The sequence below is a fragment of the Pogoniulus pusillus genome, chromosome 15 (assembly GCF_015220805.1).
Source record: "Pogoniulus pusillus isolate bPogPus1 chromosome 15, bPogPus1.pri, whole genome shotgun sequence".
Taxonomy (NCBI): domain Eukaryota; kingdom Metazoa; phylum Chordata; class Aves; order Piciformes; family Lybiidae; genus Pogoniulus; species Pogoniulus pusillus.
In genome coordinates, this window is record NC_087278.1 from 16255970 (window position 1) to 16277763 (window position 21794).

At 42.1% G+C, this 21794-nt stretch overlaps 1 protein-coding gene across 3 annotated transcripts in view; it reads left to right on the forward strand.

Annotated features, from left to right (window-relative positions):
- CREB3L2 (cAMP responsive element binding protein 3 like 2) overlaps nucleotides 1-20758 on the forward strand; it is an 81523-nt gene extending 60765 nt beyond the window's left edge. For all 3 annotated transcript variants that reach the window (XM_064155530.1, XM_064155531.1, XM_064155532.1), the window contains 6 exons: nucleotides 1876-1934; nucleotides 3254-3322; nucleotides 11337-11436; nucleotides 12063-12189; nucleotides 12828-13053; nucleotides 13968-20758. In XM_064155530.1, the coding sequence (XP_064011600.1) occupies nucleotides 1876-1934; nucleotides 3254-3322; nucleotides 11337-11436; nucleotides 12063-12189; nucleotides 12828-13053; nucleotides 13968-14043 (657 nt within the window). In that variant the 3' untranslated portion in view covers nucleotides 14044-20758. The remainder of the gene's footprint in view (nucleotides 1-1875; nucleotides 1935-3253; nucleotides 3323-11336; nucleotides 11437-12062; nucleotides 12190-12827; nucleotides 13054-13967) is intronic.
- Nucleotides 20759-21794: the final 1036 nt, after the last annotated feature.

The window sequence follows — 21794 nt, forward strand, 5'->3', positions numbered from 1 at the left end:
TCAGTTATGGCATCATAAAATGCTATTGGGTTAGCTAAGCATGATTTACCCTTGGTAAATCCATACTGACTACACCTGATAACCTTCTTCTCTTCCAAGTGCCATGAAATGCCCTCCAACAGGAGCTGCTCCATCTTTTTTCAGGGATGGAGGTGAGGCTGACTGGTCTATAGTTTCCTGGAACCTCTTTCTTGCCCTTTTTGAAGACTGGGGTGACATTGGCTCTTCTCCAGTCCTCAGGCACCTCTCCTGTCTGCCACGATTTGGCAAAGATGATGGAGAGTGCTGGAGTGATAATATCAACCAGTTCTTTCAGCACCCTTGGGTGCATCCCATCAGGGTCCATGGACTTGTTAATGTTTAATATGTGTAACTGACCCCTAACCCAGTCTGCACTGACCAGTGGGGAGCGTTCCCTCCTCCAGGGAACATCAACAGTTCAGTATTTAGCAAGTAGGATATTGAGTTGCTGTTGCTTGCCTCTGTTTTAAAAAGCATACAATCCCACCTTTGTGATAGGAAAAACCCTCTGTATTTTTTCCACGGTGATGAAGGTGTTCTTTTCCTGTGCCTCATGTTTTAAAATCTGTGTATTTCAGTGCTCTTGTCTTTTGATCACTGAGTTCCATGACCTTTAAATGAGTGGTTCCTTCAAATGTTAAATGCCCTACAAGTATTAGCTTGCTTCTAACTTAGGAAGAGTGATAAGGGAGGAAAGCCTGATGTCCAGGGGATATCAATGCATTTTTGAAGGTTAATGCATTATGTTACTGATTTTCAGACAGAGGTGTAAATTTGCCCACACTGAGTTGGAACTTGGTCTCATAATCTATTTTTCCAAAACTTTTGGAAGTGAACTTGTGCATTTTATGTATTGCTTTCGTGTGATAAGAGTCATTTATATTGGAGGTCCTCCGATCCAACTGTTTGCTTTGAAAGCAGGGTCATCTTAGAGCAGGCTACTCATGGACTTGTCCAGTCATGTTTTATTGCTTCAGACAGTGATGAGTCCCCAGCATCTCTGGACACCCTATTGTTGTATTTGACCACTCCTGTGGTAAAAACAAATAAGTAGAATTTTTGCCTAATTGGAATTTCATTTGTTGCAATTTGTATTTGATACCTCTTGTCATATTGCTGTACATCTCTGAGAAAACTCTTGATATGATCTTCACTACACCAGATAGCTGAAGACAGAAATAGGATTCCCTCTTTAGTCTTCTCTTAAATCTGAGCAAACTCAGCTTTCTCTGCCTTGCCTTATATATCTTGTGCTCTGACATGCTTATTATAGCAGTGACCCTCCTTTGGCTCGCTTCTCTACATCCAAAGTATTTATTTGAGAGGCACAAGCTGCATGCTGAACTCAACTGTGGTCTTACAGGCACTGAACTGAGGGCAAAAATCTGTTTCTCTTGACATGCTAGCTAAAATTTTGTTAATGTAGGCCTGGATCTGGTGGGCTGTCTCTACTACAGGAACAAGTAACTGACTTACTCATCAGGGCATGTCAAGCCTTTTTCTACAAAGCTATTTTCTAGCACATGCATGGGGTTTTCCTCTCCCAGATGCAGGGCATTGTCCTGGGATCAACTTTTTACTATTTGCCCTAGGATATCCTCTCCAGATAAATCTGATTTACTTTTTAAGGTTACTTCTGTAAGAGTAAGGAGTGATCTTTTTGCTGTGACTGAGAGGAGAAGTCTTGCTTCAGGATGTGGAAACAGACCAAGTCAGTGCTTTGCTTACCAGGAATAGAAATGAGAACAGCTTGGAGGCTTGAATTGAATAATGCCAGGGTATTTTTTTATTATTTCATTCCTGGTGCTTTTTTTAAATTGCAAATATTTGTTTTTTTTCTTGCTTTTTCCTTAGATCTCTGCCCAGGAAAGTAGAAGAAAAAAGAAAGAATACATGGACAGTCTGGAAAAAAAGTAAGGCCAGCCTCCTTCCTGTTTGAAGTGGGCCAATAGCACGAGTTGCTGGGCTGGGAAGGGATCCAGCTGTTGATTCACACAGTGCCAGCTGCCATCTTGTGGTTAAGATTGAGAAAAGTCCCTTCTGCTCCTGGGAGCGCTGGGCTGCTGCAGTGGTAGCTGTGCCTACCAGCAACACGTCGCTAACATGCCAGCAAAGACTTTAAACTTTAGATAAAGCAAACCCCGTTTGCCATTGGTCTCCCCATCATACATCTCTGTCACCCTAGTAAGCAGACGGGATCCAGAGAAAGGTGGATTCCTAGTGAATATATTCTGTCTGCTAGGGCAGATGAAGGCAGAAACAGGAAGTGGGTGAGTCAGGACTGCCAAGGAAAGAAAGAAACTAAGCAGGACTGGGAAAACAACATGTGACCCATCGGCTTCCTTAGTGAGAAGGAGCCAAACCCCCAGTTAGTGATTTTTATCCCCTGCCATCTTTCAGCAGACAAGTATTCTGGTATTTCTTTTCTGCACTTCACCAGATTTGTAAAACCCCTTTTATTGTCTTTGGTGAATATTCTTAGTGCACTTTCCCCTTATTTTTAAACTACTTACTTCTTTATGGATGAGTCATGCTTTGTCTGAGTAACTCTTGTTATAAATACCAATATCAAAGCTATTTCAATTTACCTTTTTCCTCCTTGAAGCTATTCTGACTGGTCAATATTTTTATTTTTCCGAGTCCCATATTTTTGCTTGTGTTTCTTATTTGGCATGTGATATAATAATCAGCTTTAATTTAAGGAGTTTCCAGGAGCTGTGTGGAAATGAACACTCTCTTGGGAATTAATCTGGTTTATTTGGCTCTGTAAACTTGAAATTCCCAAGATCTGATTTCAAAAGTATGGTATTTACCAAGCTGCTTGATGCCACACCCTGGCAATAAAATGCATATTTTGAACACCTTTGTACAAAATACTTGCTGGCAACATAAATACAGCATATTCTGTGACTTTTAAAGTATCTATTGCATGGCCTGCTGCACAGAGCGTGTCTGCTGTGGCTGTTTTCAGGGGGCAAGAAGTAGTTGCTCATCCTGAACGAACTGCATCTGCTGGGGAGTAGCTGAGCATTGTAAGCAGGTGTTGCACAGTTACAAGCATCTTTTGCAACAGCTTTTACACTATGAAGTATGATTAAAGATTATGACTAAAATTTGTTGGTGTAACTTTTCATTACATGTAGCAAGACCATAGAGCTCTTTGCCAAAGCAAGTTTGATAAATGATTGATCTTTTTCTTACATTCCTCTTTCTTTCTTTGTGCTGTCTCCAGAGTTGAGACTTGCTCAAATGAAAATAATGAGCTACGTAAGAAGGTTGAAGTCCTGGAGAACACTAACAGGTATGGTATGAAGGAAATAAAACCATAGCATGACATTGCAGTGAAAAGTGAAAGTCTGGAAGGCGAGAGATAAGTTGAAATGTGAAGAGTAGCTCAGTCTGGTCTGGTTATGTCAAAGAAAGATGAATTATCCTGACTGCAGTGTGAGGTAAAGCCTGGAGACTCGGAAGTCACATCTCAAATTGTCTCACTAAACTGAGATGTGTTTGAGAAACCTTTTAGCACTCTTCTTTGAGTTCTTCTACTGCCCAAGGAAACGTCATTAGTCATACATAACAAACAAAAAAACTTACAGCCCAGGTCTCCAAGTGGGCTTTATCTGGTGAAAGGCTGTCTTGAGAGGAGGCTTGGATGTGGCGTGTGACACCTCAGAGATTACAGTGCTGATGCTCGAGAGTCGTTATTAGTCCCTTCTGCACTGCTAGATGCCATTGCATTTATTGTGCACCCTTCCAACCATCTCCCATTCCAGAATTTCCTTGCTTTGGAGGGGAGAAATAAACTTGCTACTTCATTTCTGAAGAAAAACATCACTCAGAAGCGGCTTTATCAAAGGATACATGGCAGAAAATGTTGAATAACTGAGCTTTTAATTGAATGTTAGCTGAGAGTGGGGTGTCAGTCATGGCTTATTCTAGGTAATTTCTCAAATGATGGCAAATTCCAGTAGGTAGGTACTAGATATGCACACTGTTAACACCTTCTAGTATTTGTAGTGATGGTTGAATATTACTATTGAAAAGGATGCTGGCAGTGAAGTGTGGGAGGAGGATGGCTTCTCAAGATATGACCCACCATTGTGGAAAATGGCCCTAGAGCTTGTCTGGCAGCCAATGTATTGCTAATTGAGTGGCATGTGTTGTTTCTAAACTCCGGATCCAATCTCTGATTTCATGGAGCCAGACCCTGCAGCACTGTAATTTGCTGGAGAGTGTCTCCCACACACTGCTCATGCATAAAGACATCTGCTGCTTGTTTGAAGAGAGCCAAGCAATTTTTGTGCCTGTTGTATTTTTCTCCAGGGTTTTATGTAAAAGAACCCTGAGTTGTTCTTTAGATGTGGAGAAGGATTTTCTTTCCCAGGATCTGTCCCAAAAGGTGCTGGAGCCAGCTGCTCTAAGAAAAGGTGCATCAGTGGATGAACCACTCAGGGGCAACATGCAGTCAAGCCTGTAGCTGTTCTCTCCAGTTCACCTAAATTTGGCCAGCTGTTTTCATGTTGTGGATTCAGTCAAAAGAGTAGCTTTGTTGTATTTTCCATCTTTTTAGACAGGACCTTTAGCATCTTTGTTATTTGATGACCTTAATTCTCTCATTCTAAATGCTCTGAAAATATTCAGCTAAGTGATATTATCTCCAAATCCTTTATACTTTGGGCATGTGGGATGAGTTGCATTGTTTTCTTCCCTCTACAATAGCATCAATATTAATTTGTAATCTCCTGCAGAGAAGCAGATGTTCCTGACCCTCTGCACAGAAATTCTTCACAGAAATTCATGGTGATGCTCTTTTGTCTGGTTAGATACAAACTGTATCTAAAATCTGTTAAGGCTTCAAATTGAAGTACTGAGAAATTTGTAAAAGTGCCCTCATTCATCAAGCCTGACTTATGTAACATACCACATTATGGGTTTTCTTCCACTTTAAGTCCAATGAGCCACTTTTCTTATTTAAGGTATAATTATTACAGAATCACAGAATGTTAGGGGATGGAAGGAGCCTCAAACAGCCCCCCCACCAGAGCAGAATCAGCTGTACCAGATCACACAGGAATGCATCCAGACAGATTGTGCAACTCTTGTGGAGAGAATGGTTCAATGTACATCATCTACTTCCTACAGTGAATTCAAAATGTCAGGTTTCCTCATTTGCACACCGTCTTGATTTGGCATCCAGAAGCTGTTCTTACCTTCACAGCATCCTATACCTGATGCTTCCATCTCATATGTACAGTTAGGAATCAAAGTTCAAAGCAGTGATGGCATAAAATTATGCAGTGTCAGTTCATTCTTGGATGTCCAAATTTATATGCTCAGGGCCTCATTTCTCAGAGTACCTTGCACACAGTTGCAAATGCATGGATCTTATTTAAAAGGCCAAAACCAGAGTCCTAGGTTCCTTTAGTTGCAACTTTGAGTATTCTGTACAGTGAAAAATGAAGACATTTTTGAAGGTATTATCTAAAAGTAGATCTATAAATAGTAGAGATGTTATTTTATTGGAAAAAATGGACAAGTGGAAGAGAGATAACAGGAAAGTAAGAATGTTCATACATTCAAGTGTAGATGAAGACAAAGTTGTATTTTTGCCTTGTAAAAAAATAGGCTTTTGCTGCTTGCCTAGAAGTTCATGTACATGTATGGATGTGCTGTCAGTCAGCCTCATGTTTTTGTAGACTGGCTGGAGTTGATAGGCAGTGAAGGGCAATTTCCATAACGTACAACTATTGAACAGTAGGGTTGCCTTTCAGTATGTGCAATTAGTTTTTCAGAGCGTGTTATTCTATATATAGAACATGTTTGCACAGATACATACCTAAGACTTCAGGGAAACCCTGCTTGCATTTCAAAATCTGGCTCCAAGCCATGGAAACACTAGAATTCCTTCTGGTAAAAATGTTCCTACATTATTCTCTGAAAGAAGTAAAAAAAACAAGAGAAGAATTTTGCCTGAGAGCCTACCTTAGCCTGAAAGTCTGGATCTGAAAAGTCATACTGTAAAAGGTGCAAATGTGGTCAAAAAATTTGCCTCCAGAAGCATCTCCCTTAACATTCATGCATCTTAAAAGGCAAGGCAGAAGGCATCAAGATGTAGAGGAATTTTTCTTTCTCGTTATTCTGAGTGGGTGACTGCAGCAGTTTTGCCATCGTTAGTATTAGAACACTAGCATATGTTTCCTCTTCTAATTTATGTGACTCAGTCTCTTAAAAGAAACCCATCCAAATTCCTTTCTAGGCAGTTTTCTCAAAACCAAGGCAGCACATTATTACTTGCATATCTGTTATGTCTGGTAGCCATAAGCAGGCCAGACTCACATTGGTTTCAGTAGCATCTGAACGTGTGAGAACGCTGTCTTTGAAAGCAACGGGAGTGAGACAAAGTTGCCACCAAGAGTTGAAGTAACTTCTGCCATTCACCAAGAAAGCCTCATCCACTCATGTTTTGGCACTGAGATTAAAGGTAGAAACTGCCAGTGATCTGAGAGGTTAAATAAGTCTCTGACATCAGCATTGTCTAGCTAGTTGGGCTCTCAGACAGTATTGAAACATCTGATGCTGTGTATAACATACCAGAAGCACTTTTGCTTTTCATTTTTGTTAAGTCTATATTTATAAATATAGTGACTGCTTTTTCTGGAGGAATGATAGACATAGATTCCAGTTAGCATATGATTGAGAATGTCACACATGGACAGTACCTAGAAGTATCTAGTAGAGCTGCACCCATGGAAAAATGATCTCCACTCTGACAGGCACCTAAAAAGTGATTTGGATGTTCTATTTCTCATGCATCCACTCAAGCTGTAGTTGCAACTCCCAGCTATCTAAATGTAAGTTGCATATCAGGCTAACCCACCAATGATTTATCAGCATCAGGGCTGCCAGACATCACTTGCTTGGCTGTTCCTTTATTTGAGGCTGGTAAAGCCGTTTTACCAAACCATTTTCAAGGAGTGGGGGAACTGAATTTAAGTTGCAGTGAGGTATCTTGCACTTCATTTTAGACTGTCCTTGCTAGTTGACAAAACAGGGCAGTCCTGGCATCACTGCTTTTTTCAAAGCAGCAGGACTGTATTTTTTATGCTGAAATGCCTTTGGTGAAAAATTGCCTTTGTAATTCAAATGAAGAAAAAAATGTGGATTTTTTTTTCCCTTTGAGGTAGTTTGGTACTACAGTGAAAGCTTTACATTGGGATTTGCTCTCTTCTACTAATTGGACAGGAAGAGAAGGAATCTATGTGTAGAGTTGGAAGAGAGAATATTTTTCTCTCTCCTTATCAAAGTTGGGTTTTGTTCCTCACCAAGTATTTGATCAAAGTAAACAGTGCTTGGTGTCTCCTGGAAGCTGTCTTTTCTTTTGTCTAAATCAGTGTTGCATTTTAAACACGAACATTGAATTGAGGAAGTCTCCCAGGTGATTAGGTCCTGTTTTTTCCTCCCTAATCAAAGTTTCACTGGAAGCAGAGGGGAAGCCTTGACTTGTTCTTTACTTTGGTAGTGAAAGGGGCTTTTCTGAGGATGACTATGAATGCACATGAAAGCAAGACATCACAAGCAGAGTGAATTTGCTGGCAGCGTGTGGAAGGGAGAGCAGGACTCTTCAGTCACTTTACAGCTTTCCTATGAGGTGCTTCCATTGGCAGTAAAAAGCGTGAAAGCACGTTCACACCTCCTACAGAGGTGACCCTCTAATTGAATATCACTGGGAAATGTGTCAGACACAGTGAATATAGTCCCTGGGGGTGCAAATCGCCTTATGCACGCTGCCTTGGGATTGTATTTTCTCCTGTTAGGACTTAGTCACAGGCAGTTGTGTTTCACTAAAAGCATTGGAGGCCTTCCTGCTGCTATTTAGAGGGAGCATCTTAGTTCAACCTAACTCCCTGCTTTCCAGAGCAGAATGCTGCTCCTTTTTCAGCTCTTAGTCCAGGTAATCCTTACAGCCATCCCAAAAATCAATGAGGCAGCTTTTGCATGGGAAGGCTCTTTTGACCTTGGTCTTCCACCATTCCAGATGGAAATAGAGAATGAAAGCATCAAGGAGGGCCCCATTTTGGTGAAGGCAGGGTAAATTGGTATCACCATTGAATAAACAAACTTTTTTCTTGCTCATGCCTTGGCCCTTGATCTTAGCTAGAAAATGCAGCTGTAGCCTGTCAGTTCCCAACACTGAGTCCTTGGCTGTTGAGAAGACAGTATCTGTGCTCAAACAGGTAACTGACTTGAAGGAGAAAGACATTTTAAGTGAAGAGAGTTGGTAAATAATGTGGGGAATGAATTGTCCTCTATGTATAGGAGTCTTCAGAGTACCTGCCTGACTACACTTACCAAAATGAGAGCGTTTTGGAGTCGGTTCTCTGCGTCCACTCTGCCCACTCTGTCTTTTAAATTGGACACAAACACAGAGGTGAGCATAAATAAGAACTGCCTCTTATCCGTTGATTTCCTCACCACCCATTAGCTGTTTTCTCACTGACACCTTGTCATGAAGGGGTTCGTCTGGGCTTTGGGGGAATGAAATATGAGGCCGAATTTTAAAGGGTTTAAATAATTTCATATTATATACACAAGGAATTCCCCCTTCCCCAAACTTGTTTACAGCTACCCCACACAAGTTCTTTGTATGCGGTTCCGAGACTGTATTACAGAATGTCTGTATACAGCAAACTGGGAATTTAGCAGAGGTTTGAAAGGATTTAGGAAGAGAGTCTGTGGCATGAAAGTGCCACTGGTAAGTTACTGAGAGTTTATGCTGTCTTAGATCGAGTTTGCTCAGTTACTCACTGGCTGGAGTCAGTTTGGATGGTCCCAAATATCGTGGGTTTGAATAGTTCAGCTCAGGGGTTATTGGGGCACTCTGCCCGGAGCTTCCACGGGCACAGTCAAGCTGGGAACGGCAGCTGGGGCGGCGGCTGGCCGGGAGCGCCTTGGTCGGTTCCCTGGGCTGGTGCCGTGGGCTGGAGTCATGCCGCGGCTGTGGTCCCCAGAGGCGGCTGGAAGCGGCTAGCAGCAGCAGGTGGAGGAGGGTGGCAGGAGAGGAGTGAGGTGCGAGATGCGAGAGAGGGATAGCAGAGACACTGAACTGTCCCTTTTCTATGAGTTTTGGCCCTGCAATTGTTGTTCCTTGGCCACAATTCTGTCCAATGGGGGCTTGGCAACAGGCCAAAACATACCAAATAAGGTGAAGTCTGGGGATCAGATACCCCCAAATACTGAGAGGGCTCAGGTGGATTCCCCACCCTAGGCGCCTGAGCTTACACAACCTGTTTGCTTCAACCTTCAAGCAGGCAACCCGGACTGGAAGGCACCAAGGCTATTGTGTCCCTTTGTCCCCCTTAACTTGTTTACCCCACGTTTAGGCAGGGTAACACCCTTTGGGGGGACAACATGTCCGGGCATGAATAGGTTTGTAAACACAGTCATTTGAGGCCTGTGCAACCCTCCACCACACACCTCCACAAGAAGTAGCAGGAATGATCACCAGGGGGAGGAGGAGGAGGAGGAGGAGGAGGAGTAGGGCTTCTTCGTTCTTGCTCTGCAGAGCTGTTCTGTGTTGAGCCCAGTGACTCAGGCCTGGAACAGGGGAAGGAGTTATAATAGCACAGATATTACAAGGTTAAAAAGACGTTGCTTTATAACACAGCTGGTGGCATATGGTGAAAATACTGCATGCAGCATATTCTGTGCTGGAAATACACCATATATGCATGTAACCTATGCTATGTACTAGATGTCAGGAGGAACTGGGGAGAAATGCAGAAGGGAGCAGTTTAATTTACGTGATGGACAGTGTTTGCATCTCTTAGTTTGCTTATGATCTCTCTAGAGAATAAGGGACTGAATTAGATGAGTTCACTTTCTGTTTTAAAATACTGAGTTGCAGAATAAACCATGCTCTCAAGAGCATGCAAGCAGATCCTTCCTTAATAAGTTAAGAAGGATCTGCTGGCCCAAATAAAACTGTGCTATGAGCATGCCTTGTGCTCATTTCAGAATGCATTCCTGAAGTCCTTGAATTCATTAAACCCTAATTAGCAATGAGCATCGATGATTAAAAAAATCTATAATAATAGGCAGACCTGTGTATATTGAGCTATGAAGGCACCGCTGGGTCTGTCCTACAATTAGCTTTTAGCCAATTTGGTCTTAAAATAATCCTTCTATTTTCTCTGACATCCTGACCTTGACTCTTGCTTTAGCATTTGATGTCACAGCCTCCAAAGCTATTGCCCAGAGTTTTGTGGGAGACTCGCAGAGGAAGTGTAAAGTTGGAAACAAAAAGCAAATTTGACATCTTGGTACTAAATTGTACTATATTTTTGTTGAGGACAGGTGTTGAGGTTGCTCCTTGTCTCTTAAAAAGCCTTAATGAAAACAAAATGGAAACTACTGTGAAACTATGAAAATCCTGTTTTCAGCATACTTTGAAGATAATCTTCCATTTAAATGACTAATATCCTGTCTGCAGTAACTAATGATACAGCCAGGAAGAGGAATAATGTCTTTCTAGTCTGGGACTATTGACTCAAACCACAAGAGAATTGCTATTGTGGATGTGACCTCAAAAAGGCATAGAGTAGCTACTTATAAGCATAGAATCATAGAATGGTCTAGGTTGGAGGAGACCTCAAAGGCTATCTAGTTCCAACCCACCACCACAGACGGGGACACCTCCCACTAGAACATCTGTGACTTCGGTCAACTTCTGGAAGGTTTAGCAAACGGCAGTAAAGTGCTGTTTTAATTTGAGAAATGGAATCTGTGCCTGACTTTAAGACCTTCTCTTTGAAAGTGGTCCAGCATGTGGTCCCAACCCCTGTACAGCAGGCTTTCAGAAAAAGGAGGTAGCTGGATAGCTCCACCACCAGTTAGAGCAATTATAAACTTGCTTCTGCACCTTTTCAGGTAGTGCTGTGTTTATGGCACTGAATCAGGTTGTATCTGTGTCCAGTCGCTTGCATGTAGAGCACTTTTAGTTGTTTGTACACTTACCAGAGTCGTTTCTTGTAGAGAAACTGAAAAAACAGTTTTTATTTACAAAAACTTTCTTGAAAGTACTAAAGAATTAATTGTGTAGGGGCATAAGTGAGGGAAAGGCAAAGATCTTTCTGAAAGTTCCAATGTTAATACATGTGAAAACTTCGTAAAATTAAAAATATTCCTGGTGACTAACTTCAAGGAGGGGGCTTTAACTCTCTGCACCTTTTCATAAGTGCCAGCTCTGGACTTTGAAGCAAAGGGTTGTTTAACCAGATCAGTGTGTGTGATGCTTGTCTGTTGTCTTTGCTTTCCAGAACACTTCTGCAGCAGTTGCAGAGACTCCAAGCCATGGTTGCTGGGAGAGTGTCCCGTTCATGTAAGGCAGCTAGCACACAGACAGGGACCTGTCTTATGGTGAGTGTCCCTAAAACTGGCAATTGTAGCAGAATGAAAATCTCTTTCCACTGCTCAAAGGCACATCCCTCTTCTGCAAAGCACTCCACTTGCAAATTCTCATCTTGGAAAACTTCTCTTCATAATTTGACACTTAATTTTGAGGTAGGCAGCCCGCCTGCCTGATGAACTTGGACTCAGACACAAGGTCCCTTTGTACCAGTGCTATTAATTGATGGAAATTATTTTCAGGGCCTAAATTGTTCTCCTATTCTGTCAGCCTCTCTGTCATTTTGAAGCAATGCTGGGGCCAGCAGCAGAAATAGCCTTGGAAATTGCCAGCATCATCTGTAAAGCACACGTGGTGGTTGCACTGGCTTTTCAACTCTGGGAGTAAATAAAATTACAGGCCGAAGTGGTGGCAGACATTGAAAACAATCTCCAGCATTGAAATCTGCCCTTTAAAACACTGAAATGTTATTTATATGTTTCTTTGTTAAGAAGGACTGTATGAGGTGATGAAAATAACCTCAAATTACTTAGGTTGAAAAAGTATTAGATCTGCTTTGTGTTGATTCTTACTTTTGATGTGTGTGTGTGGGCTGAGAGTTAGTGCACTTACCTCTTCTGCATCTTCCTTTTGCCAGATGGTGGTGCTATGCTTTGCAGTAGTTTTTGGCAGCTTCTCTCAAACTTATGGGCCATATCCTTCGGCTACAAAGATGGTGTTGCCCAGGCAGCATTCCTCACCAGAGTCCTACACAGACTCCATTGGTAAGTGACAATCATCCCAGTCTTGCTTCTGGCTCGGTTGTGCTTCAGCACTTGTTTTCCACTCCTATCCTTAGCCCTCTGCTCAAGCACCTCTTGCCTTTGTGCCATTCCTTGGTATACTTTTGTCTTTCCAAGGATAGCTTGGCAAGCTGTTCTAATGGCAGAAGACTTCACAGCCGTCGGTGAAGCCTTTCTCCATTAGAACGTCTGGTACTTCTGATTAAAGCAGATTTTTTTTACTCTTTGTGGAACTATAAAGCTTGTGGTCTGTAAGAGGTAGAAGGATTTCTACTTGGTAGCAAATGATCACACTGTTAAAACACACAACTTGTGCATCCTTTGCTAGTTTTGAGAAGCCTTCCAAGGACTGGGTAGGAAGCAGGGTTGTATACCTGTAGTGAACCAGTTGCCTCTAGTCTGTGTTGTCAAAGGGATTGTTTCATTTTGGTCTTGTTCTGCAAGTAATTCAGAGCCATTGCTGTGGTATGTTTCCTCAGGTATCAAATTACCAATTAATCACTATGAAAGGCCTTTGCAGCTTTATTTCTGCTCTGATAGTTTCCATTTCCTGAAATAACCAGAGCTGTTCTCTGAGATGCCTGTTTCTCATCAATTTGTCTTCTATCTTTGTATGCAAGTGAGGTCAAGGAGTCTGCTAATTTATGAAGAGCCTCACCAACTAGAGGAGTCGTCGAGCCCGATCTCCTTTGCAGATCGCAATGACAGGCAAGCAGACACCTCCAAGTACACAGCACTGTCCTTGGAAGCCATGCCTGGGACACAGCAGGATGATATTGTGCAGTTCACTATAGCCAATGAGACAATGCTAGAGAAATCAGTGTTGCTGGGCCTGCAGCAGCACAGGTGAGTGCAGAGTGGGCTGCTTCTCATATGTGCATTCAGTGTCACTGTCATTTGTGTCTGGAGGCCAGCAATAGCACTGTGGCTCAGCTATGCTATTCATGCAAAACATAAATTAAGATTTTGGTCGCTATCTGGAGAGCTTGTAGGTAAAGTTATTGTTACTCTGGAGAAGTGATTGTAGCTGTATTACTACAATATTGTTACAAAGTTCAGTGGTGCTGACAGAAACCTAACCCCTGTAAGCCTTCTAGCTGTGCCTACCCAGTTTAAGCACTTACTTCTGTGTCTCCTAAAGGAATAGCTTATGCCAGTTGAGTGGATGTGGTTCACTGGGATTTCTATGAGGTTAGGGTGTGAAAAGCTAGAGCTTCTAACAGCACTGATCATACTAAAGCATTTGTGTGAAAAGGTTGCAAGACTCAGTCTTCAGAGACAGACCTGTAAAGTTATCTGAACTACTTAACACAGAGCTCCTTGATAATGTTTATTTATTTATTTCCCAGGATAGTATTGGATTTGGGAGCCTCTGCAAAGAGAAGGAGGTTTAAATGCGTGTGTGCAGTTTTCTTTCCACTCTACTTTTTGTTGTCCTGGCACTACTCTGTTGGCCCAAGTCTTCTCTCTGCTAAAAAGCAGTAGAATGCACAGCAAACAGTGGAGAGAGGGATTTTGCAAGCTATTCTGAGGGCTAGAATGAGCCATATCACCCCAGGCTTGCCTTCTGAGATCTTGTGTCAGTTATACCTAGAGCCAAAGAGATGACCACCGGTTCAGTGACAACTGACAAGCACCTGATAAACACTGAATACCTTTTTCAGCACCAGGCAGTTCACACAGAATATGTGTCTTTCCAAAAAAAAAAAAAAAAAGACTATTAGCATTAACCTTTGTTTTGTTTTTTTTGTTCCTTGCAGAGTCAACTCTGAACTAGAAGGAAACGAAACGCTGAAGATAATTGAAATAGATAGAAGAGTCAATGCCACCTCATAAAAATAAAAACAAGGCTTTTTTCTTGACTTCCCTCTTTCCCACATAACTTCCAACCAAAGTCCCCTTGGCTTGTCATCCCCAGTGAACCAAAGTACAAAAGAGAGGGAGTACAACTGTTTCATTGACTGGTGAGGCTGTGACTGCAGATGGGATCTCTCGTCTTTGTAACTCCCTTCCTCACTTCACACACAGTCGTTGTCTTTGCTTTTCTTCCTTTCCTGGCTAATACTGCAAAGGCAGGATTGAACTGTAATGGCAGATGATGCCAGCAGTGTGCTGATGACTGGTGGGTGTGTGTGTGCGTGCAGCCACACATCCTAATCTGAGCACAAAGACATTCTGTAAAAGAGTGAAATATGCAAAACTGAAGGGAGCATGTGGGTGACAGGCTTCTTGGGAGAAGGTAATTGAAAGAAAGAGGAGATGCAGTGTGGTACTGCCCATAATCTAGATGCAGCTCTGTGCCTACTGTTCAACAGCACTCGAGCCTTTTGTGGGGATTGAGAAGCATGTAGCCCCCTTCTGAAGGCACAAGAAAGGATCCTGATACTGCTGAGTTAGCAGCACAGGCATGGGAGGGGTGAGCAGTGATGCTGCTGAATTGTTCTCCCCTAGCTCTTTCTCTCCTCCCCTCCAGCCTTTTTATGCTTCCACCCTCGTGGAATTCAAGCAAGGATCAGTCGCTGTCTTGTCACACTTTGTGTGGGAAAATTACAGTAGTTTAACTAAATCTGTTTAGAAAGCAGGTTTTGTTAAATTTATTCAATGCTTTGGATGGATGTCTTGTAGTCTTCTTAGGGCTAATTTGTTTAGCTGAAATCAGTTCCTTCCCAACAAACTAAATCAGTGTAAGGCTCAAACCAGAAGTGCCTCTTGAGAGGACCATATGGATTTAATTTATTGGCTTCCAGATGCATTGATAGAATTTCTCATGTCATATGACCTGATAGAATTTCTCAGGTCATGAGACCTGGTCTCAGATCATCTTGTGTTTTCTTTTCCTTGACATCTTCCTGTTACTGTTGTAAATAGTATTTATTAGCTTTGCAAAATTTTGTTCAGGCAGTCTCAATGAAGAGAACTGAGCTTCCCTAACCTGCAGATGGTCTGGGCAAACTCTGAAATCAGACACAGAAATACCGCTGAATACCCACTTCCTACCCAGTTGCCCTAAAATAAAGCTGTGTGTCGTATCTTTGTCTTACCTCCTTTTCCAGAGATGTGTTCTTAGATCAACTGCTTAGCTGAGGTGATAGGAATATATGTAGCCCCAGCTAGGCACAGTTGAGGCCTGGAGGTGGTAGATACTGCATTAAATGTATGGCAAGACAGCCTCTGCCGTGAGGGACTGGTAGACAAGAGATGAGGCAAAAGAGGGATGAGTTTGGCACATAGGCAACTGAAGTGACTGACCCAAGTTCGGTGGAAAAGCCAAGATCAGGTCTGAGCCTGGTCCAGTAATCTTCTCTGTGCTTTGTTTCCTCTCTGTCCTGTGTAGCTGTTGCCTTTAAGGCACTCCCTTTCTCAGTGCCCTGACCATGCCTTTGCTGAGCTGTGCTTGCAATTTGTCCTTGCAGTGGCGTAGTTGAAGCTACTCTAGGATTTGAGCAAGGCTTCATCTGGTTACTACAGAAGGGCATTCAGACTCCATTGAGTATGGGTTTAATGTGAAAATCCTAATTCAGCAGGTTAGTGTAGCTACTTTACCACAAGTAGATTTTAAAAAATCATACAAATTTTGGAAGCTTTTTTTTTTTCCTAATGAGAAATAAGGGAAAAAACTAACTTAGCCTTGCAAGTAGTTTGTTTACCATGTACAGTAGGTATTTCCTGCAAGTATTCCATTTTGTAAAATAATGGATTTGTATTTTATTACAGGGGCTGCCATACCAGCTCCTTTCTTGTTCTTCTTTCCCTTTAAACTTTCTTCCTTTGGCATCCTATTTACCACCTTCAGGCCTGACTCGAAACACAGTGAAATGAATGGAAAGAATCTGATGAATTACAGGGGGCTGTGGATCAGTCCCTCCTGTGCCATTTTGAGAATGTGTTTCACATTAGTGGCAGTGAAACATGTGCCTGACTCCATGAGTTAGTAATGAGTTTTGGTGTACAGATGTGCTTTCTAGGTAATGCCCCTTTCTTCTCCACAAGTGCCTTTTTGTTATTTTGTCTTTGGTGGCAATGAGAGGAGAGATGCTGGGTAGTCTATTTTGCAGGTGTTCCCTCCTCCTTAGCATGGATCAGCCTCTTTCCCTTCAACCGTGATCTTGCTGAGTCCTCTGAATCATTCCAGTATCCAGCAACTTCTGTATGTTTTTATTATTGTTTTAATTTTTCTTAAAAAAGATTTAATGCTTCACATACTGAACACTGGTGAGTGCCACAAGGGATGGCTGCATTGCTTAGCCACATGAGGTCAGCAAAGTGACAGGAGAAAGGTGGGATTAACCTCTCTGCTACCATATGGCTGGTCACTGTATTTGGAAAGGTCATCTTTGTGAAGATTCCTTACATGGTCTTGTTCTTTAAAGCACTCATGTTTTGCAGCTGATGAGGGCAACTGAATGGTTAAGCCTCCAGCAAAAAAGGCCCCAAGCCATCCAGCACAGCGTTGCTGTTATTAGTCTTGCTGTTTGCACTGTGCTTAAGTAGGAGGCAGCTCTGCCTGAGCTGGTGCCCATTAAAGTGATCCATTTAGGTCAATCACCTCCCATTGCAGATAGAGCTGACTTCACTGTATTAAAAACAGAATTGAATTATTTCTAGGTACTTAAGGGACAAATGAGTTTGCAAACCTCAAACAACCTCCCCTTTCTCCAAAACCTATTGCACTAGTCACCATTGAAGCTTTGCTCTCTCGTGTACTTAATTTGGGCATGCTGGTTCAAATCAGATTGGAGATAGTCATGTTTTCATCTGGAGCATTTGAAGCTGGCCATGGTCTGGGTCAGGCCTCTGAGCTCACTCACCCAAGCCAGGATGGCTGTACCAATTTTCTTGTAACTGGTAATCTATTTCTGTAATCTTAATTTGTGTAATCCTTTAAATTATTTTTAAGTATTCTTTAGGGAAATCTTTTGACCTAGCATGCATTTTGCTTAGAAATTTATTAAATATTGCTTTTTTATAGTAATGAAAAGCTCTGCTTCACTTGGGTATGTTTGTGACCATTTTCCTTCAGGGGCCTTAATATAACAGGTTTCTCTGCTAGATACTAGGGGCCAAAGAATCTGACTCCCTCACAGGCTGTTAAGCAACAAGGACCTCACTATCTCCAGAGGTAGTTTATGCCAGTGTTACAAATCTAGCAGGTGGAGAGAGGAGATAAGACACATACAACTGCATTGCCAGCCTCAGCTGTCCAGTGGTGACCCAAGTGTGAGTGACTGCATGAAGAGGCAGCTGTACGTGCTCTGTGTTAAGGGCACAGGGAAGGAGTAGTAAGTGATATCTGGGGAGGATGCCAGTATAAGTGCTTTTCATTAACTCAGATATCTTGCTTGAGATCTTAGCCTTCTGCCAATATACTTCTTCAGGTGATCAGTGACTTGGTGCTGTGGAATTGTGCTTGTGTGGACAGGGTAGGCAAAGGTAGGTGGGCTACTTAATTTCCATTTCCACTGGAGGACTTAAGTGATCCTTAGAGTCTTCAGCTGTAACATTATGCTGCTTGTCAGCATGATTTTATGCACACTATTAAACTTACCTTATGGCCTGTGGCTTTAAAGCATGTCTAGATCTGTCAAGTCTTTGCTTCTAGGGAGATAAATTAGAAAGGAATGTAGGGCATTATTTATATATATATATATATATTTAGAAAGTATCAAGCACAGGGCATGTGACAATTCTAATCTTGTTACCAGTGTGTACATAATGTTGGTTTGTGTTTTTATTTCCCCCCCCAGGCTATTTGTACTGCTTTGCTGCATTTCTTTTACTTCATCCATGCCATTCTGTGTTTTCAGTGGCACAGACTTGGATAAGGCTGAGCTTCTTAGGCCAGATCCCAGCTGATACAATGCAGCACACTTCTCACTTACTTTTGGAGGCTGCAGGTCTGTTTTATACTGGCAGGGGACCTTTTCCATATCTCTCTGTGTAACAGTGTATTTCAATTTATTATTTTAAAATTTTTACTGTAGAGCTAAAAAATTAAAATCTTTTTCATGTTTTTTTGTTTGGGTTTTGTTGTTTCTATTGTTGTTTAGTTGGGTTTGGGAATTTGGTGTGGGGTGTTTTGGTTTTTTTTTTTATTTTGGGGATTTTTTGGTCCTGCTAAAGAAACCAACCCACCTCTCTACTCCCATCCCTCCAAACTAGCAGTGGTGAATTCTGTCTAGACACATTTAGAATGTAGGTCAAGTGTATGAATTGTACTAATTGCTACATTGGGAGGGATTTCCACTGAGTATTTGGGCTCTAGATTCTAGCTAATGCCAAGAGGCCATTGTACAAAACCCACGCAGCTAGGAACGGAAGTATATGGAGTATTTTTATACTCTTGGTGACTAAAATATTTCTTTCTGAAGTCACTAATTAGAAAGGGAACATTTTGTATTCTGAAGGTGAAATGGTAGGTCAGTACTTTGTAACTACAAAAGTTATGCTAGCCTATAGAAGTAGTGTAGTGCTGTGATGCTTTGCTGCTTTGCACTATAGTGCTAAGGATAAGCAGCTTTGAGGGTTGCAATGATGAAGAAGCTTCTTGGATGTTAGTATCTTTACAAATAAGAAGTAAGGATTCAGTCAGTGGACCAGCTTTCTCATGGCAAATAAAATGACTGTGGGCACTTAGGGGCATGTTGAGGTGTGATTCCAGCTAGTACTGCCTTGTTTATGTGATCAGTTATCCACCGAGGATTCCAGGATTGAGAGGAAAGCTGCCATTTGTTTTTGTGGTTTCCATGGCAGGCCTTTTTCTGCTTTAGCAAGGTATATATGTGTGAATTGACTTCTTGCGTAGAAAAGAGGACATCTTTCAGGAAACTCCCTTTTGTGATGCTGAAATGGAGTTTGGATGTTATTACCAGCAGTCTCCTCTCTGCCCTAAAGCCTATCTCCACACTCTCTCCCAGAGTTGGAAGTGAATAGATGAGAACAAATCTTGGGAAAGCTGGATTTGTAGTCCTGTCATACAGAAAAGACAAGAGAAATGGTGGGTGACATCACAGGGAAATCTGCTAGTTCTTGATTCCATAAATCAGCACTGGTAGTCTTTTTCATTAGTCCCCTCCTTGTTTTAGCTTTACTATTCCACTCACTCTTCAGTACTGCGCAGTCCTGTCTATGCATATCCGACCTTTATAGTCTATGCCATTTTCCCTTCCAACCAGTGAGTAAAAATCTTTTTGAACTTTGGCAGCCCATAATTAAGGGAGTGGAAGGGAGAGAGGGAGAAGCAGAGGCAGGTAATCAATTTCTTTTAGCAGAGTTCTGCTCATATCTGACTTAGCCATATCAGATTGTAATTCAATGGTGCTGTAACAGCTTGCTGTCTTCAATTGCACGGTTAGCAAGACCAAGTGTGAGCATGTGTGTGCCTGCACACGTGTGCCTAGTGAGCAATTTTAGAATAGCCTGCAGAGTTGGGGTTTTTAATGTAGTAAGCATCACTAAAGAAAGTCATCTACCTGAACACACAGAGCACATTCCGCTTGGTGCAACAAAAAGTCCAGGTTTTTATCTCAGAAACCTGTTCACATTCCACATCACTGAGCACTTGTAAAGCTGTTGGATGAGTTGCTATCTGAAGTCTGTCCTGTTAACAATTTTCAGCTGAAAGTTGTTGCACTGTGTCATTTTGTGTGTGTGCATAAATTTTCTGGCCTTTCTGTAGGACAGTTCTGACTTGGTACAAAAAAAAAATTATTGCTTTAGGCTTTGTTGTATCTTTGGGTGTTGCTTTTGTTCTGCAGAATTATGGCTTTGAATGCATGCTTTTATATATATATATATATATATATTTTTTTTTTTTTTTTTTGTAATGCTGTAAGTTAGCCTTAAAAAATGGTTCCAGGGAGCTGACAGCTCAAGGAACACAATTTGTTGAGCTGCTCTTCTGAGAGAGGATCTAATAATCTCCCTTCCCTGGGATCTCTACTGCCCTAACTGCCCCACAGGTGCAGTAAGATGCCATGGAGGAGAAGCAGTTTGCTCTCCCTGAGATTCCCTGGGTAAATTACCTGCTGGTACCTTCATGAAGGGTCAAAGCTATTGCCTTGGGCCGTGCAAAACAATACCTTGTGACTCTGAGTCATTTTGTGTGTGACACGCCTAAGGCGTTTCAGCTGATCTTTCCTTTTGTTCATGTGGATATGCTATGGGTTTGTGCGAACATTTAAACCTAAGATGAAAAGGACAATGATACAAGTGCAAAAGCACACCCCCCTAAACTCCTTGGTGAACTGCATTGAGACCTTTTCTGATTGCAGATATCTGTTCTCTTTGCCCTAAGTCTGCTGAATTCTGTATGCCTTGTTCAGTGGCCTCTCTATTTTTGTCCAAGTGCTGTCATCTGGATATGGTCCCACCTGAGTATTCACACTGCAAACATGTTCATCGAGTGGAGAGAAATTGCTGGGTTTGCATCTAAATTTTCTGCTTGATTCTATGAGAGAACAGACTACCTGCTTTTGTAGCCTAAACATGTATGTAGCTAAGTATGTTATGCTTTTCATTTCTTGCAAATAAATATTTTCTGTAGAAAAAATAAGTACAACTCGTTTGCTTTCTGGGTGGTTGATAGACGCCGAGTCCCTTGGCTTTCCAAAGTGCAGCACTGGGTGCAACGTATCTATCTTCAACACAGCAGGAGCCCGTGGATTTTGCATGTTGCTACACAGAGCAGGTTAAAAGCAAGGAGTGATTTTTTGTTGCGGCTGGCTGCCTCTTCCCTTTTTTGAGATTAGTGGAGAATTTGATCTGTCAGTACAGGGTGGAAATTAGGCAAAGGCTGATGTCATTTAATAATGATAATGGCATTTGAGTGCAACTATGTGATACAGCACTCTATTAAATTCTCTTTCTATAAAAGTGAGATCTAAGGAGGCTAATGCACATGGGGGAGTGAGCTTCAGCCTAGTGACACCAGTCTGCTAGAGCATTGCTGGTTGGTGATTCATGTGGACCAAATAGCCCTTTGGAAGGTAAGGGCTTTCCCAGCTCTGACTTTACACTGGGCAGATAATTGAAGTGAACTCTTAAAAGCACTCTTTCTGCTTTGGCTTCTAGGGGTTTGGGTCCTTTGCTCCCACAGCATTTCCTTGTAAGGAAGATGTGCCACTTCCTTCATCTTTGTGGCTGGGCTCTTTCAAGCAGTTCCCTGCCCTCCTTGAAGTTGTCAAACATCTGAAATTATGCCCCACAGCCCAGAAGCAGTATCCAGCCAAGGGACAGCTAACCTTTGCTACTCTGAGTAGATATGCAAAAGGAAATACTTCTTCCAATTTGGTGACTCTGTGACTGGCCATTCAGTGAACTCAGCGGTGGATAGCCTTGTGCAGGGCTGGCTCCGCAAAAGGGACCATGCATCCATATGATACCAACCGAGAGCTTATCCTCCACAGGAAATGCTAATGATGGGAATAATAGTTCCAGCTTTACTGAACGTGACAGATCACAGTATCACCAAAGTTGGAAGAGACCTCATAGACCATCAAGTCCAAGATGTCTTTGGTGCCTCCTTTTCAAGGCCTCCTGAAGGCTGCTTTAGAGGTTAGAGAAGGCAGGGGTTGGAAAAACAGAGCACT